The following is a 20,014-nucleotide window of genomic DNA, read 5'->3' as shown; positions in this document are numbered from 1 at the left end:
TTATAATTTGGACTGTCTACTTTGAAGGGGATCAAGGCTAGCATAGAGTGCTACCTTAGCGACATGATTGCATCATCTGCTCGTGAAATCAGTGCACTTTGCTTAACTCAGGAGGTTTTTAAAATCAAACAAAACAAAAATCACATTTAAAAAACAAGGAAAAGGAAACTTACCCCAGCGAGTTGATCCTGTGTCTGATATTGAACTAAATGAACTCCATGAATGCGAACAGCTTGGCACCAAGTTTCCAGATTCTGTGTTTGTCTATCAACACCTTTTCGACCATCAATGAATCACGTCAAAATATCAACAACTCCTGTCATCTACTAGGCTATATCCTCGCTAAAGCTCTGAACTTAAAACTATAATTTCATGTGACATATTTTCCGTAATCACTCATACCTCAGGATTATTCTATAAGTACACACAAATGCACTGTGTTCTGGCACAGTGTTGGTTAACCATTAACAGTCACATTCTTCTCCATACTGGCTGTACCATGGACAGATTGAATTCAAATTGTTAGGACGAGCTAGGTGGTTTAGCATGTCCTTACTACACAAGTTTTATATCCCTTGAAACAGGTGAGCTTCAGTACCTGTGGTGCTATTGTGATGTGTATCAAGCTACATGATCAAATTGCTCAGGAAAACATCCATAAACCATTAAGTCACCAGTGTATGTCCAAATGGTTGATGTGGTTGAGCAACTAAGGCTGATTTGGCCACTTTACTGTGTAACAGAAACAGCACAACGTCACATGGCCGACCTGGGTCAACTCAACCATATACAAGAAGCTGCGCGACCTTGAGGCCTGGGGCTTCGACCTGATGTTCCGCGGCAAGGAAGAGAGTCGTCTGAAAGGAGGTAATGTGAAGAAGTGTTGGCTATTGAACTAAAAGTCACACAAACTGTTTTATTACAAAAAATATTCAATCATAAAGAGGTGCTATGTCCACTTGAGAAATGTTTCTTATCCCCCCCGGTTTGAAAAATGAGGGGTTATAGCGATCAGCATGTCCGTCCATCCATCGCCCTGTTAAATATTTCTTGTTGAACCTTGCTATACAGATCAGTCTTGTGGTGAACTTCTGACTTTTGATGATTTTGAATTTATATATTTTTTTTATGTTTTCATGACAACAATCTGGATATACTGAATATGAGGGTAGTACTCGTTTCTGGAGCAGAACTCCAAAACCGTGAAATATTTCTTGGCGAAACATGCTATACAGATCAGTCTCATGGAGAACTTGTGCATTTAGACGATTTGGGCAATGAAAAATACTGAAGATCATTATTTTCTTCTTCACTGAGCTGAAGGTATCTAGTGACAATGAACCAAAAGTGGGCTATAAGTAGCCAAACATCACTTGCAAATTGCACCAGAAGGGGGAATAATTGTCATCTCCTGAAGTTTAATTCAGGTGTCAGGACAGGACAATGTCTGGCAATGACGATTACTAATTGATGTTGGGTTAATGGAAACAAACATGCATAAATGCAAATGCTCTGACACTGTTACTGTGTTGTGGCAGGCCCGCTACTGAGGGACTGGATTAGCTTGGCCAAGGAGAAGATCAAGAACCAGACTGCCAACATCGTCAAGATGAACATGTTCTCTGCTGTGAGTTAACTTTGGCTTTGTATGTCGTCATGTTGAGGAGTGGATGAAAATCTTTATAATAATGTATGTAAATGAAAAATAATATATAGAGTTCATTGATTCATTCAGATCCTGCCTGCAAAGTTTTCCTTCTACTTATTTTGGTCATTGAAATGTTTGCTTCTGTGATACCCGGTAGAAAAATGTTGTTGCAGTTGTGACTAGAGATACGTTGTTGAGGTTGTGTCTAGAGATACGTGGTTGAGGTTGTGACTAGTGATACAATATGTTGTTGCAGCACGACACGACTGTGGCAGCTGTTCTGAGTGCTCTCAGTGTGTACAACAGAATGAGTCCGCCCTACACAGCCACTGTGTTCATGGAGCTGCATCAGAACACCTCAGGGGACTTCCATGTAGAGCTGTATTTCAGGAACACCACCTCCACTGATCCCAACGATGACACACCACCTCACAAGCTTACAATACCAGGTAACCCCTACAATAGTGCACACTAATAGTACAAGGTTCAGACACTTCCACAGTCCCTACAACATTGCACACTAATAGTACGAGGTTCAGACACTTCCACAGACCCAACAACACACACTCACAGTACAAGGTTCAGACACTTCCACAGTCCCTACAACAGTGCACACTATTAGTACAAGGTTCAGACACTTCCACAGTCCCTACAACAGTGCACACTATTAGTACAAGGTTCAGACACTTCCACAGTCCCTACAACAGTGCACACTCACAGTACAAGGTTCAGACATTTCCACAGTCCCTACAACAGTGCACACTAATAGTACAAGGTTCAGACACTTCCACAGACCCAACAACACACACTCACAGTACAAGGTTCAGACACTTCCACAGTCCCTACAACAGTGCACACTATTAGTACAAGGTTCAGACACTTCCACAGTCCCTACAACAGTGCACACTCACAGTACAAGGTTCAGACACTTCCACAGTCCCTACAACAGTGCACACTCACAGTACAAGTTTCAGACATTTCCACAGTCCCTACAACAGTGCACACTATTAGTACAAGGTTCAGACACTTCCACAGTCCCTACAACAGTGCACACTCACAGTACAAGGTTCAGACATTTCCACAGTCCCTACAACAGTGCACACTAATAGTACAAGGTTCAGACATTTCCACAGTCCCTACAACAGTGCACACTAATAGTACAAGGTTCAGACACTTCCACAGACCCAACAACACACACTCACAGTACAAGGTTCAGTCCCTACAACAGTGCACACTATTAGTACAAGGTTCAGACACTTCCACAATCCCTACAACAGTGCACACTAATAGTACAAGGTTCAGACACTTCCACAGTCCCTACAACAGTGCACACTAATAGTACAAGGTTCAGACACTTCCACAGACCCAACAACACACACTCACAGTACAAGGTTCAGACACTTCCACAGTCCCTACAACAGTGCACACTAATAGTACAAGGTTCAGACACTTCCACAGTCCCTAAAATATTGCACACTAATAGTACGAGGTTCAGACACTTCCACAGTCCCAACAACACACACTCACAGTACAAGGTTCAGACACATCCACAGTCCCTACAACAGTGCACACTATTAGTACAAGGTTCAGACACTTCCACAGTCCCTACAACAGTGCACACTCACAGTACAAGGTTCAGACATTTCCACAGTCCCTACAACAGTGCACACTAATAGTACAAGGTTCAGACACTTCCACAGTCCCTACAACAGTGCACACTAATAGTACAAGGTTCAGACACTTCCACAGTCCCTACAACAGTGCACACTCACAGTACGAGGTTCAGACACTTCCACAGTCCCTACAACAGTGCACACTAATAGTACAAGGTTCAGACACTTCCACAGTCCCTAAAATATTGCACACTAATAGTACGAGGTTCAGACACTTCCACAGTCCCAACAACACACACTCACAGTACAAGGTTCAGACACATCCACAGTCCCTACAACAGTGCACACTATTAGTACAAGGTTCAGACACTTCCACAGTCCCTACAACAGTGCACACTAATAGTACAAGGTTCAGACACTTCCACAGTCCCAACAACACACACTCACAGTAAAAGGTTCAGACACTTCCACAGTCCCTACAACAGTGCACACTATTAGTACAAGGTTCAGACACTTCCACAGTCCCTACAACAGTGCACACTAATAGTACAAGGTTCAGACACTTCCACAGTCCCAACAACACACACTCACAATACAAGGTTAGGACACACCCACAGACCCAACAACACAGACTCACAGTACAAGGTTAGGACACACCCACAGACCCAACAACACACACTCACAATACAAGGTTAGGACACACCAACAGACCCAACAACACACACTCACAATACAAGGTTAGGGCACACCCAAAGACCAAACAACACACACTCACAATACAAGGTTAGGGCACACCAACAGACCCAACAACACACACTCACAATACAAGGTTAGGGCACACCCACAGACCCAACAACACAGACTCACAGTACAAGGTTAAGACACACCCACAGACCCAACAACACAGACTCACAATACAAGGTTAGGACACACCCACAGACCCAACAACACACACTCACAGTACAAGGTTAGGGCACACCCAAAGACCAAACAACACACACTCACAGTACAAGGTTAGGGCACACCAACAGACCCAACAACACACACTCACAATACAAGGTTAGAGCACACCCAAAGACCAAACAACACACACTCACAATACAAGGTTAGGGCACACCAACAGACCCAACAACACACACTCACAATACAAGGTTAGGACACACCCACAGACCCAACAACACACACTCACAGTACAAGGTTAGGACACACCCACAGACCCAACAACACAGACTCACAATACAAGGTTAGGGCACACCAACAGACCCAACAACACACACTCACAATACAAGGTTAGGGCACACCCACAGACCCAACAACACACACTCACAGTACAAGGTTAGGACACACCCACAGACCCAACAACACACACTCACAGTACAAGGTTAGGGCACACCCACAGACCCAACAACACACACTCACAATACAAGGTTAGGGCACACCAACAGACCCAACAACACACACTCACAATACAAGGTTAGGGCACACCCACAGACCCAACAACACACACTCACAGTACAAGGTTAGGACACACCAACAGACCCAACAACACACACTCACAATACAAGGTTAGGGCACACCCACAGACCCAACAACACAGACTCACAGTACAAGGTTAAGACACACCCACAGACCCAGCAACACAGACTCACAATACAAGGTTAGGACACACCCACAGACCCAACAACACACACTCACAGTACAAGGTTAGGGCACACCCAAAGACCAAACAACACACACTCACAGTACAAGGTTAGGGCACACCCACAGAACCAACAACACACACTCACAATATAAGGTTAGGACACACCCACAGACCCAACAACACACACAATGTTTGACAGATCCACTCATGAACGCAATGTTTGACAGATCTACTCATGAACGCAATGTTTGACAGATCTACTCATGAACAAGTTAAAGCCATCATTATCGGCATACAGCTTTTGCCATCTGAGATGATGTTGCAAAGATAGCATTTTGGGGCTTCTGTTCCCAGTACTGCTTGGGGGGCGGTGGGGTAGCCTAGAGGTTAAAGCGTTCGCTCGTCATGCCAAGGACCCGGGTTGATTCCCGACATGGGTACAATGTCTGAGGCCCATTTCTGGTGTCCACCACTGTGATATAGCTGGAATATTGCTAAAAGTGGCGTTAAAAAAAATACTCACTCACTCACTCACTCACTCACTCACTCACTCACTCACTCACTCACTCACTCACTCACTCACTCACTCACTCACTCACTCACTCACTCACTCACTCACTCACTCACTCACTCACTCACTCACTCACTCACTCACTCACTCACTCACTCACTCACTCACTCACTCACTCACTCACTCACTCACTCACTCACTCACTCACTCACTCACTCACTCACTCACTCACTCACTCACTCACTCACTCACTCACTCACTCACTCACTCACTCACTCTTTGAGCTGAAATGTTTTCCAGATGTTCAAAACCAGAAGTAATAAATTGCATAAGCCAGACAAATAGAATTTTTAATATTTATTCATGAAATTTGTTGAAAGAATCTTTACCTTCATTATTACAAAAGTCTGTAGATATAGCTTATTGCAAGAATATGACTGGTATATAGCTTATGGCATGTTACTCTCTTCTTGTCATTATGCCTGGCTAGTTGCTGCACAACAGTGTATTGATTGTATTGGAACGCGGTTCCATATTTGGTTATTGAGGCCATATAGGAACTGTTGTTTTGTTCTCTCTTGTAGGTTGTGAATTCACGTGCCCATTCAATCAGTTTGTATCACTGACCAGTGACATCGTGCCTACTGACTGGAAGACAGAGTGTCACATTGGAGGATTGTCTGATCTCAAGTTTAACCTTGGTAAGACAGCTTCCTGTTGAATGGTGTGACATGCCTGTCTAGTGTGTAGCTTCCTGTTGAATGGTGTGACATGTCTTTATAGTGAGTAGCTTCCTGTTGAATGGTGTGATATGTCTGTCTAGTGTGTTGCTTCTTGTTGAATGGTGTGACATGTCTGTCTAGTGTGTAGCTTCCTGTTGAATGGTGTGACATGTCTGTCTAGTGTGTTGCTTCCTGTTGAATGGTGTGACATGTCTGTCTAGTGTGTTGCTTCTTGTTGAATGGTGTGACATGTCTGTTTAGTGTGTAGCTTCCTGTTGAATGGTGTGACATGTCTGTCTAGTGTGTTGCTTCTTGTTGAATGGTGTGACATGTCTTTCTAGTGAGTAGCTTCCTGTTGAATGGTGTGACATGCCTGTCTAGTGTGTAGCTTCCTGTTAAATGGTGTGACATGCCTGTCTGGTGTGTAGCTTTCTGTTGAATGGTGTGACATGTCTGTCTAGTGTGTTTTTTTCTGTTGAATGGTGTGACATGTCTGCCTAGTGATTAACTTCTTGTTGAATAGTGTGACATGTCTGTCTAGTGTGTAGCTTCCTGTTGAATGGTGTGACATGTCTGTTTAGTGTGTAGCTTCCTGTTGAATAGGTGTGACATGTCTGTCTAGTGAGTTGCTTCTTGTTGAATGGTGTGACATGTCTGTCTAGTGTGTAGCTTCCTGTTGAATGGTGTGACATGTCTGTCTAGTGTGTTGCTTCTTGTTGAATGGTGTGACATGTCTTTCTAGTGAGTAGCTTCCTGTTGAATGGTGTGACATGCCTGTCTGGTGTGTAGCTTTCTGTTGAATGGTGTGACATGTCTGTCTAGTGTGTTTTTTTCTGTTGAATGGTGTGACATGTCTGCCTAGTGATTAACTTCTTGTTGAATAGTGTGACATGTCTGTCTAGTGTGTAGCTTCCTGTTGAATGGTGTGACATGTCTGTTTAGTGTGTAGCTTCCTGTTGAATAGGTGTGACATGTCTGTCTAGTGAGTTGCTTCTTGTTGAATGGTGTGACATGTCTGTCTAGTGTTTAGCTTCCTGTTGAATGGTGTGGCATGTCTGTCTAGTGTGTAGCTTCCTGTTGAATGGTGTGGCATGTCTTTCTAGTGAGTAGCTTCCTGTTGAATGGTGTGACATGTCTGTCTAGTGTGTAGCTTCCTGTTGAATGGTGTGGCATGTCTTTCTAGTGTGTAGCTTCCTGTTGAAGGGTGTGACATGTCTGTCTAGTGTGTAGCTTCCTGTTGAATGGTGTGACATGTCTGTCTAGTGGGTAGCTTCCTGTTGAATGGTGTGGCATGTCTGTCTAGTGTGTAGCTTCCTGTTGAATGGTGTGACATGTCTGTCTAGTGTGTAGCTTCTTGTTGAATGGTGTGACATGTCTGTCTATTGTGTAGCTTCCTGTTGAATGGTGTGGCATGTCTGTCTAGTGTGTAGCTTCCTGTTGAATGGTGTGACATGTCTGTCTAGTGTGTAGCTTCCTGTTGAATGGTGTGACATGCCTGTTTAGTGTGTAGCTTCCTGTTGAATGGTGTGACATGTCTGTCTAGTGAGTTGCTTCTTGTTGAATGATGTGACATGCCTGTCTAGTGTGTAGCTTCGTGTTGAATGGTGTGACATGTCTGTTTAGTGTGTAGCTTCCTGTTGAATGGTGTGATATGTCTGTCTAGCGAGTTGCTTCTTGTTGAATGATGTGACATTTATGACAGATGCTTTATCTGATAGTAACAATGTATCTTGGTTATCAGTCTAGTTGACTGGGTAATATATCAGTTCTAGACAAATTCTGTGATTCTGCATTCACAGAAAGATTTCCAGAAATGTAACTTTAGTGCATAAGTGCAGAAAAATTGTGGAATCGCCCTTTTTTATTAACCAGTACTCTAAATTTTTAAACCCTATCTCACACTTTGCATTTCTTCCTCCTTCTTTTGATCCAATGTTTAAACATGCTTGGACAAACTTGACAGCTTCTAAAAGCAAATCACCCAAAAACATCCCAGCATCACCATGGTCATCATCCAAACAAATGGGTCTCTCACTGTAATCCGGTGCATCACTACCCACCTGACCTGGTCAGGTGACTACCCCTGCCACATCATGCTCTTTCTCACTGCCCCACTGTGGAGATGTGCAGTGAGAGTTCAGAGAATACATTTAAGTTTTTTTTGCTGGATTTCCTCCAACATCATATGGACTGTAAGTTAATGTCTGAGGGAAGATGAGTACAAAAAAGAAACATCGCCCAGCCAGTCTTGAGTGTAGAACTACCTTTTCCACTTCGGACCCTGATAACCAATATTGTGATTGTCATGGCTGTTGCCGTACCAACAAGTATTGTTCCCTGTGTGCCCATCTTCCAGAGGAGTCCTATCTATGCACTTGCCACAGACAGGAAATTGCCCAGTGCTCAAATTCTAGAGACTTGGAACATGGTCTGTTTTCTGCTAAGATAACTAAGAAGTCGACCAGGCCGGCTCTACCTTCCTCCGTTACAACGGCCAAACCACCTCCGAGTCCACCTTGCCTGTTATCTCGGTGGTCGTTTCCTTACCGACAGCATCCCTTGTATGCCGATTCAACTGTCCATTCGTGATGCGTCCGGGTCCGCGCCTCTGTCGGACATCCAGCTACATCGGACGTTTTCAAGGTTCTCTCTTCAGTCAATTTCATCAAAGCCTCTTAGCACTCCTTGATCGTCAGCTACCAGTCTTTTGTCTCTTACTGCTTTGCATGATGTTCGAGTTGGTGGTGATGTCTCCTCTTCATCCAAAGATACTGCGCTTCTCCATCGACAGTGATGAATAAGGCTTCACCTGGGATTGGTCGAACGGGATCGACGAAGCAATGATCAATCTTGCGCTTCTACCAAGGATCACCATTTCAAGAATAGCACTCGGGCTCGACACTCTCGTGATTGACAGTTAAAGGACCAACCCTCTCATGATCAACGATTGGGGGATCAACACTCTGGGGATCGATGCTCTCTGTCGGCCATACAGAGGGAGTTAGTGGGAGAGGGGCTGGCCGACTCTTCGGAGTTGGCTGCGCAACTTACGGAGGTACATAGTCATCTTGCGAGGGACGCTATTCGTAGCTGTGCCTCGCAGATGATGTGCGCAGTCATGGGCATGCGCAGGCTGTGGATGTCGGTATCCAAATACTCGGCTTCCACACGCCAGGATCTACTTGCTTTGCCATATAAGATGGGTGCCACCCTCTTCCCTGGGGCTCAGCAGGTGGTCCGAAAGGCCACACAGTTGTATGCCTCCATCAAGGTACCTCTCCACTTGACTCCTCCTACGTTGACGCGCCGGGTCAGAAGTCTGCACCTGCTTGGAAGCAGCCGCTTCCTTCAGGTAAGGCGCCTGGAGGAGCAAGAGAGGCAGGGGCCGGGGCAGGGCAGCTGGTCGAGGCCAGCAGCCTTTTCGCGGGGCCGGGTTCCCATTATGGGGCCGAAGTGCCAGGGGCGGACCTACGGTCGCATGTTATCGAACTGCCGACAGCCGGGGTCCACTGCCTCAAGCCGGATGTCCCTGTAGGCGGCCGACTGGCTCTATTCCTGCAGGAATGGGAGACAGTCACATCCGATCCCTGGACCCTGTCCACTCTAAGGGATGTCCATTTGCCTCGGTGGAAACATCATCCGCCCCCCTTCTCCGGGATAAAGCACACTCCGGTGCCTGCTACCCGAGAGAGGCCGGAATTCCTCCGTGCCGAGGTGGACGCACTTCTTATGATGGCTGCGATCGAACCGGTCCCGTGGGACAGGAAAGCGAGGGCTTCTACTCGACATATTTCCTAGTCACCAAAAAAGACGGAGGGTTCAGGCCTATTCTCAATCTGAGAAGGCTGAACAAACTTATAGAGGTACCGTCCTTCAGGATGGAGACACTGCGCTCGGTGATCTCAGCTGTCGAGACAGGAGAATGGCTAATGTCAAAAGACCTAAAAGACGCCTATCTCCACGTACCCATATACCCCGAGTTCAAGAAATACCTGAGGTTTTCTTTCGACGGGAGGTGTTATCAGTTCAGGGTTCTACCTTTCGGGATCTCCACGGCCCCGAGGGTGTTCACCAAGCTGATGTTGATTCCCGCCCAAGTGGCCAGGTCAAAAGGTCGGTTCTGCCATCCGTACCTCGACGACTGGTTACTAAGAGCTCTATCGCAATCCCTGAGTCTGATAGCTACACAAGACGTGATAGACATTCTGATCACTCTAGGGTGGATAGTCAATCTCAAGAAGTCAGATCTGAGCCCTACTCAGAATCTAGTCTTCCTAGGGGCGAATTTCAACACGGTGAGCGGACTTGTATCTCTGTCACAAGATCGCATTACCAAGGTCAGAAGTGTTACTTCCCAGTTCCTTCTGTCGGCAAGTCACACTGCTCATACATGGCTCCAGTTACTGGGCAACATGGCGGCGACAGTGGATGTGGTTTGGCGGGCACACTTGAGAATGAGACCCATTCAACAAGCACTCTGTCGACTTAAGGTGAACTCAGAAGATCTCGAGACTGTTCTTGAGACTCTGCAGTGGCTCAATGCACACCTTCAGTGGTGGACCGAGGTCGGGAATCTGTCCCGGGGGCTCCCCCTCGACTCTCCCGTTCCGTCTCTCACAGTTCAAACAGACACGTCACTCTCCGGCTTGGGAGGCGTTCTGAACAATCACACTGCCTCGGGACTATGGTCCCAGCAGGAGATCAAACTGCATATCAATGTGCTAGAACTGAGAGCGGTCAGGTTGGTGGCCAAGTGGTGCGTCTAGAGATGGACAACCAAACGGCGATGACTTACATCCGGAAGCAGGGGGGAACGGTGTCTCCGTCGCTTCTCCAAGAGACGTGGCAGTTCCTCCTATGGTGCGACTGACACGTTATCAGGGTGCTACCTGTTTATCTCCTGGGGGTAGACAACGTCCGTGCGGACGCTCTGTCTCGCCGGATCCTCGCTCCTCACGAGTGGAGGCTCGACCCGGGGATATTCGGGATTATCTCCCAGTTATATGGGTCGTTCCAGGTGGATCTGTTTGCGACACCAACGTTCTGCTCCCGAGTCCCCGACCCAAGGTCGGTAGCACCGGACGCCTTCCAGCTAGATTGGACGGACAGAATTCTGTGGGCATTCCCCCCAGTACCTCTGATTTCCAAGGTCCTGTCTCAGCTAGCCACTCAGCCTGCACTACTACTTGTGCTCCTGGCACCCCTTTGGTCGGCGCAGAGTTGGTTTCCAGTAACACTCAGGTTTCTGGCTCAGCCTCCTGTTCTATTACCTTTACGACCGGACCTCCTATCCCAGAACAAGGCCCTCCACCCGAATCCCAGGATTCAGTGGGTGGCTTGGCCACTGTCCGGAATCGCCTCCAGAAGAGCGGTATTCCTGCACGAGTTGCAGACACAATACTGGCTTCGCAGAGGGATTCGACAAACGTTCAGTATGAGGATAGATGGGCCTGCTATGCGCGCTGGTGTGTCGATAGAAGGATTGCAGATCCCTTTTCTGCAGATCTCGTAGCCGTGCTTGAGTTCCTCCAGTCGCGACTTGATGTCGGCCTAGCCGCATCGACAGTTCGGGGGTACTCTACAGCTATCGTTGCCTTTCACGTCCCCGTCAACGGGGCACTTCTGGGTGCGCACCCATTAGTGCAGCGCTTTTTAGCAGGTGTGGACAGGATCCGACTGCCTGTCCGGCGGATCAGTCCCCCTTGGGACTTGTCAATCGTTCTTGATTGGCTGTCCAGTCCTTCCTTTCGGGATCTGTCGTCTCTCTCTCTTCAGCTGTTGAGCTGGAATACGGCGTTTCTTGTGGCGGTAACGTCCGGCAGACGGGTAGGCGACATTCACGCAATGTCAGCCGATCCCGAACTAACTGTCTTTCACCGGGACAGGGTCAGTATTCGCCTGCCGGGCTCTTACCGTCCTAAGGTCACACACGCCTTCCACGTGACGGCTCCTATTGAGCTACCTGCTCTTTCACAGCCTTCCTCGTCGGGGACCACTACAAGACATGCTCATGTCTTGGATGTCCGCAGGACCCTCAAGTCCTATATCAGCAGAACTAAGGGTATCCGTAAGGATAATCAACTATTTTGCTGTTATGGCGGTAGGAAGGCTGGCTCACCTGCGAGCAAACAAACTATCTCCAGGTGGATAGTCTCTACTATATGTACGGCGTACACCCTTCAAGGCAGGGACCCCCTACCAAGTTGAAGGCTCATTCGGATAGAGAAGTGGCTATGACACAAGCGTACACCGCGGCTCTGCCCATTGAGGAGATCTGCTCCGCGGCTTTTTGGAGCCAGCCGAGCACGTTCATCAAACATTACCAACTCGACAAACACTCAAGCGAGCGTGCTCGATTTGGTCAGTCAGTTCTCCGAACTGGGCAAAGTTCTACATCTCTAGCCGATTGAGCCTTCGAGATTTTAGACCGCCCGGACCGGTTATAACACTGCTCAGTAACGGTCCGGATTATATCTTCTACGGTCGATAACAATTCCAGCCATTACTACTCGATAATCATCGTATTTGCACATGCACTCCTTCGATTCACGGGGACCCTCTGGCCTAGCTCTGCGCGGGTTTATAGTCTCTCGTGATCTGTGCCCCCATATCACTTGTTCAAAAAAGTGGGGGTGTGGGGGGTGTGTGTGTCTCGAGTTCTCGATATGATAAGCCACAAAGAATGGCTCTTTTCATTGTGTATGGTCGATAACGCCTCCAGCCCCCGCCTTTCGACGGTGGTGCCTCACGATAAGGTTGGTTCCATTTATTGAACTCTTGTTTATTCATTGAAATAATCAAAATACGATGTATTTATGCACGCTTGTTGCTGACGGATGCCACTTCCTAGATTATCTTTAGGAGTCTATCTTGATGCAAAGGAGGATTTAATCTAAAAGAGAATTTTACGAACCTGTAGAGGTTATGAATTCTCTGATGAAATCCTCCTTGGGGCACGGCCACCCGCCTCCCCACATTCCGTCAGCATTAGACATATGGAAAGTGATTTGGGTGAGAGTTGCTTCCCTTGGCGTGACGCGCCGTAGAGGGTGAGGCACCATCAGGGTGGACGTATATCATACAAAAACAAAGTTTTTTGTGTGGTAACAATTTTTATTAAGGAAAATGGTTACCACTATGTCATGTAGATTTTCTTGAGCCAGGAAAATGCAATAAGTGCCCCAAGGACGATTTCATCAGAGAATTCATAACCTCTACAGGTTTGTAAAATGTTTCTCACTGTTTAGCACCAGCTTCCTTGTGTATGTGTTAAGGTTATAGTCTACAACAGGCTAGGGTATCTGCGCCCCACCATCCAACTGTGGGATAAATATATATAGTGTGAGATAGGATAAGTTTAAAAATTTGTAAATTTTCCATCAAATTGTATATCTATATACTTATCCTATCTCACAAGCTGTATGCCCTCTCCTCAACCCCTCTAGCCTGTTAGCTCTGTGAAAGAGATTGATGTGGCAGGGGTAGTCACGTGGTCAGGTCGTATGGGTCGTGTGCAGGGGATAACAGTGAGAGACCCATTTGTTTGGATGGTGACCATGGTGATGCTTGGATGTGTTTGGGTGATTTGTTTTTAGAAGCTGGAAAGTTTGTTCAAGCATTTTACCATATAGAATCGAAAGAGGAAGGGAGAAATGCATTGTGTGAGATTTTCAATTTTCATTATTTTCAAGCTTTTCTATGAAACACTGCACACAAATGATGCCAAACATTTAACATATGACATACAAAATATGAATCGTTCAATAAAATTTGAAATAAACAATTCTCACTTTTAAATGTTCTTGTGGTATTGTGACTACATAAACTATGTTTACATCTAACCATAAATAACTATCAGTGACACTTATGCTTTTGAGTTTGCATATCATATATATCATTCTATCAATTGTGACACATAATTATGCATGTGCTGTTTAAATTGGTTTGGGTACGATTTATATTTATGTGACATCAGAATGATTCTGCACTGAATTTTACAATCTGTTGCAGCTACCATTATCGCCATCTCCGTGGCTTCAGGTGTGGTCCTCATCCTGCTCGTGGTCATCATAGTCATGTGCTGCAAGAGACACCGGCCCACTGGGGGCTTCGGCTACAAGATGACTATATAGGGGTCTCAGGATGTAATCTCCTGTAAACTCCTAGCTAGTGATGTCTACCATATCATATGTTGGACTGTTTTGCCAATAATAGAGACTTCTGTGTTTGTTCTTTATCACAGAAAAGATACTTTTTGATGACTAAAATCTTCATTCAGCCTCATTAGTAGAAGAACAGTTTTGTTGTGGTGGTACAACTTATGCAAAATGTCCCCTGTTAAATTCAGCCTTAGGCCTCTTGCTGTTTTTGATAGTCACTGTTTGGGTCTGTAAGGTCTGTAGACAAAATTTCTCTTAAAACAAAAGCTGTTTAAATATGAAGTCTTTGATTCCTACATTTACCTACTATAAAATATTTTTCATTACTGAAATTAGTCTGAAAAACCCTAAAAAGCAGTGTCAACAGTTACAATTTTAATTCTAATCCACATTTTATTTTCCACAATTTTGTGTAGTGGATCCCTAAACTAAGCTATGAAGAGACTACTACATTCAGGCCACACACTGAAGCAGGAGCTCCACAACACATCTGGAGCAATCCCCTTGCTCAGACAGCAATATTTCATCAGCAATCAAAACATTTGAGTAATGGCTTCAGAAATAGGAACGTTGCTATGTTTGGGAGAGAGTGTGTACTCCATTCTGTGTTGTACATGTGTACTGAAACTGGCCATGTCATTTTCCCACCAAATCTCAAGAGGACATATGTTTGCTTATAGCAAAATTAATCACGGGTATCTGTAGGTTCTATGGACCATTTGAACCAGGGACACAAGTGAAGCTTCAAGTTTCTAGTTTTCTCCTACTGAATACATGTATATCTATTACATGTGCCCGTTGCGGAGCTGAAAACCCACGAGGACACTTTAACATGAATACAGGCATATTTTTATTTATGTAGTTTTCATGAACCCTTAAATATACAGGGCACTGTCACATTTCCAGCATTCATATCGGAAGTTGATGAAAATTTTCAGGTTGTGTTTCTATTTATATGCTCTCTGTTCCAAGAGAAAGCAGACATGAGGTTAAATGGTGTAGCGCTGATATCACAGAGCTACCATATGTAGAAGCTTTGTATGCAAGGGCTGGTCAAAAAGTTCTGAGTCTGACTAACTTGTTAGTCAATGTAGTACATTGTTTTAGTCTATAGTCTATTGAGGCCGTTTGTATATTAGTGACAGCCAGTTCAAAGGGACAGGGGTCCAAATGGTCAAAGAAATGGAAAAGAACGAGTACCAAGCAGTTATCAAGTAAATACTTTCCAAGAAATTCCTGACCGCATGTCACAAGTTTATGGGATTAAGATCCCGAGTCAAATCACCAATCCATGGAATGGCTCCATTCCACTTGTCTGGCACAAAAAGAAATTCTTCAGAAGTCTTCAAGATCCATAAAGAAAGTTGCGGCCACTGTATTCTGGAATGCAAAGGGTGTGATCCTTGTTGATTACTTAGAATATCAAAACACGTTTACCGGTGCCCTGCTATGCTGATTTGTTTTAGTGCCTGAGAGATTCTATTAAAGTAAAGCGGCAAGGGAAAGCTGAGTGCTGGAGTTCTATTACTTCATGAAAATGCCTCTTCACACCTCCCAACTTGCAAAGGATGCTGTGCAACAATGCGGGTTCAAAGAGCTTCCTCATCCACCATACTCGCCAGACCTGGCACCAAGTGATATCCATCTGTTTCCTTAACTGAAAGAGCAACTTCATGGAAAGCGCTATGACGACAACGATGACCTTAAAGCTGCCGTGAATGGGTTTTTCAGGGTGGCGACAGAAAACTTCTTCCTAACTGGAATTGAAAAGCTTCACTATCGATATGAGAAGTGTATTGAAAAGCAGGGATATTATTTGAAATAAACACCTTTAAAACCCTTTCACAACTGTTGGTTTCGTTTGTTAGACTTAGAACTTTTTGACCAGCCCTCATGTTATGTTAAATATTGTATATGGGATCATATGTGTTGTGGTAGCTATGGCAATTACTCAGCTATTTGTGTTTGAAATGTATTATATTTTGTTTTATATGTAGTTAGTAGTGAGGTTCAACACATATGTTCCGTTTTTCACAGTATTTTGATTTTTACCTTTTTCTCATGTTTAGACTTTTGACCATGCTCCTAAATTATCTCAAAGTGCATTTTCTGACATTGTAAATATCACCTCCTCAGAGACCATTGATCCAGTGAAGCTGAAAGTTGCCATGCTTGTTTCCACCAATGATGACTTTGTCCAAGAGGTTGGAGTTCTGATTTTCAACATTGTCACCATGGCAATCATTTTGAAAAAGCAATGTATGGCCATTACTCAGTCATTTGATTCAAAATGTGATTTGTAGTGGGTCTCAACAAATGTTCTGTCTTTTTTGACAAATGTTGTTCGGACTATGCTTTTACATTCCCTGAAAGCGATATTGACTCTGTGAACTTCTGTTCTCAGATTGACAGCAAGAGGAAGGTGAACTCTGGTCTAGCTTATGATGACTAAGGGTGAAACGATACATCGATATTCCAATGCATCACGATACTTGACCCACAATACGATACACGTGGGCCTATTTATTGATACGCTACGGTACTGAATGCAAATCTTAAGAGCAGTGTTCCTCGCTATTCCACCTTTCAATAAAGCGCAAACTCGGCGAAATTGTGCGTGAAGTGATAGGTAGATCCCACAACTCACTGTTATTTACAGCAACCACACTCATATTACCCGTATTGACCCCTTGAAACCAACTTTAGTTGCCAAAGAATGGATACATACATTATAAATGCCATACTTTTATTCGTCAAGTCATGTTTGCGGCAATTGGAAAATGTCAAATATCATGTTTTTATAGACCAAGTTTGTTATACATGTTTGTTCACCTGAATTCACGGAAGGGATACAATGTGTGTTTTGAAAGCACATTACACTTGATAAATATTTTTTTACACTATGAATCATAAACAACCACAATTCTAATATTTTTTTTAAACTGTGTACATGGTAGATTATGTTAGGTAGGCAGAGCATGTACTGTTGTGTTGGTCATCAACCTCAGTTAAGACTCAACAGCCTGAGACACTGTCAGTACTCAGAGGGCATCACTGTCACTCTACATTGTTGACATTTTAATTTTTCTGAAAAAGAACTTGAAGATGAACTATTCAGACTGTGAAGTACATTGATTATTTTCTGGTGTTTTGAAATTTGACGTGTTTTGAAGGGAATTTGAGAAAGTCCAACTTTGAAGCTTCACAACTTCAATAGTGTTGATATTGTCAAATAATTGTGACCTCCAAAATCATGAAATGTCCAATCTTGACATGCTTGAAGTCTTGAAACTTAATAAATGCTTGAGTACATGAGTACTGTTATCTGTTTCGTATCATGACCTGAATATTGAGATACGTATCTTTACCTTCCTGTATCGTTGCACCCCTACTTATGATATTATATTTTCAAATCAGTCCTCAATATTTATGTAGAAAATATTTAAGTATCAATCCTGACAGCCACTATCCTTATGTGGCTGTCTTTATTGACATTTCAAACTGTTGATTACACATCCAAGTGAGCTTCAGTGCCACCTCACTACGTTTTAATAGTGCTCAACATTGGAGTTTGGAAGATAATTATGATGAAGTGACATCAGCATATGTTCATGTTGAGAGTGGCACCTCTCGTGTCTGTGTGTAATCAAAGCAGGCAGTTCAAACACAGGTCGTAATGCCTTTGAATGCAGTTTCCTTGGTGCTCTGTAGGTAGAAGCTAATAAATATTCAGCAGTGTACATCTGTTTTAGTATGTATTTGTGTTCCTGTTTGTCATCTCTCTGTACTCCGATCCATACGATGTGTTGCACCATGCTTCTATTGGTACCAAATCTGTGATATGGGGGACTGAATAATATCCCAGTAGGTGAAACACTTCAATAAGTAATTGATCTTGTTGAAGGTGAATGTGCATGTTGATTTTGAAGAAAACAAATATTTTCAGTGTCTCATTTTGGATGGATATATAAATGTCATTCCAGCAAACTATTGTCTGTCGTACCAGTGAATATCATGTAATGTGTGGCTATTGTTTCATCCAATGTACCCAGTTAGTGTCTGCCTTTCCACGAGCTACCGTGGAGCATGTACATACCACCTTTAATAAATGCTTAGAATGTCATGGTTGTGGCATGGCTTGTATACATTGTGCTCCTCTCATCATGTACTCCATCAGGTCATACAGTAGGGGTGCAGCAAGTACTTCCAAATTAGCTCCAAACACTCCCAACATAGGGAATAAGGTACAGCCCATCTGTAGCTCAACCTCCGCAGCAGGCGACGCAACTGCAGGACAAGTTTACTGTTTGGGCACACATCAGTTAGCATCCTGTAATTTCCCAAACATTTTGTTTGTTTTAAGTCAGTTTTCCAAACATTATGTCCAAACTAGGTTTGCTTTCTTTGAAGGAAAGGTACTACCTACTGTTAAAATTCCAGTGAGATTAACTGGCATAAAAATGTGTAGCAAAAACAATATTTGATATAAATATCCCAGCCTTCGCTCCCATAAGGTGCCATTGTGAGTCAGCAGTACTGGTCTTAAAACAGTGTACCTTGTCACAAAGAACATTGGAGCTCATGGCCAAATATACCAGTAATTAACATTTCATGAAATAGTGAAAGATAGTTCTGCTTCACTGAGTGATCACAGAAGTGTATGGATGAGGGCATGTTTCCTGTCTACTGTAGCTGCAATCTGTGACACCATGTCCAAGTATTGTGTCCATGACCAATGACCCTTACATTTCATTGAACAGGCGGTGTCACTACTTCAGCCGTGTGGACGACACAGTGTGATAGATGTCTTTGTTATTCAACTGATGTAACTTGACTGAGGGATTCACCCTACTAATACTCATTGAAAGGAACTAAGACATCCTCCATGTTAAATGGGTTTTGTGTAAATCATGTGTGCATGTCACTTGCAGTGGATGTAGATAGGTATTTTGCAGTTTATTATGTTTTTAGGAAGAGAATTTATGGATGTCAACTTCTTTATTATGTGGAACACAATGTATCGGAGTATATGCTTACTCTTTCATCAGGTGAAGTAATGCTATGAGGCAGAGGACATATATATGTACCTGTAAGAACAACATAAGTAATAAGATAAAAAGGTGAAAACTTAACAAGGGAGCCAACCGTTCATTGGCGCTGATAGGTGATGACGGGAGGCAGGGGGTAATTAGCACTGACAGCTATAAGGGATGGAAATGGCAATGGACAAATATACAAATGTTATTACCTACCATTGCCATTGCTTGTTCATCATAATAAAGAAGTTGACATTCAGAAGATCTCTGCCTTTGTGCATCACCTCAAAATTCCATTAAAAGACTTATAAGGTTTAGTAATCATTACTGGAACAGCTGTGTTCTCTGTGTAAAGTAGGATACTAGTACAGCCTATTGCCCTACTTTCATGCCCAGACAAAGCTTGTCTGATTGTCAAGTTTGTGTAATTCATGTATATAAATAACATTCCACACTGTAGGCAACCCTTGTTTTGTTGTTCTGTGTTTATGTACCATGTTGGAACCCCACATTGCCAGATGTGTGTGAGCACCTAATTACAGTTGATGTTTTGAGGGGTAAGTCTTCAATATGTCTTGAAAAAGCATTAGTAATATTTACTCTTACATTTAATTTTGCCATTTTTAGAACGAATAATGATGATATAGATCTGAACCAAGTATGTTTCCAGTAATTGTTGACTT

General features: G+C 43.9%; 1 protein-coding gene across 1 annotated transcript in view; it reads left to right on the top strand.

Annotated features, from left to right (window-relative positions):
- LOC139473352 (prostatic acid phosphatase-like) overlaps positions 1-19,785 on the top strand; it is a 35,001-nt gene extending 15,216 nt beyond the window's left edge. Inside the window, exons 7-11 of the mRNA XM_071255883.1 lie at positions 744-867; positions 1,539-1,627; positions 1,905-2,097; positions 5,999-6,115; positions 14,147-19,785. Of these exons, the coding sequence (XP_071111984.1) occupies positions 744-867; positions 1,539-1,627; positions 1,905-2,097; positions 5,999-6,115; positions 14,147-14,268 (645 nt within the window). The 3' untranslated portion in view covers positions 14,269-19,785. The remainder of the gene's footprint in view (positions 1-743; positions 868-1,538; positions 1,628-1,904; positions 2,098-5,998; positions 6,116-14,146) is intronic.
- Positions 19,786-20,014: the final 229 nt, after the last annotated feature.

Source organism: Haliotis cracherodii, unplaced genomic scaffold, assembly GCF_022045235.1.
Source record: "Haliotis cracherodii isolate W230 unplaced genomic scaffold, xgHalCrac1.p SCAF_28, whole genome shotgun sequence".
NCBI lineage: Eukaryota > Metazoa > Mollusca > Gastropoda > Lepetellida > Haliotidae > Haliotis > Haliotis cracherodii.
Note: the sequence above shows the minus strand (reverse complement) of the source record. Positions and strands in the feature narration are given on the sequence as shown.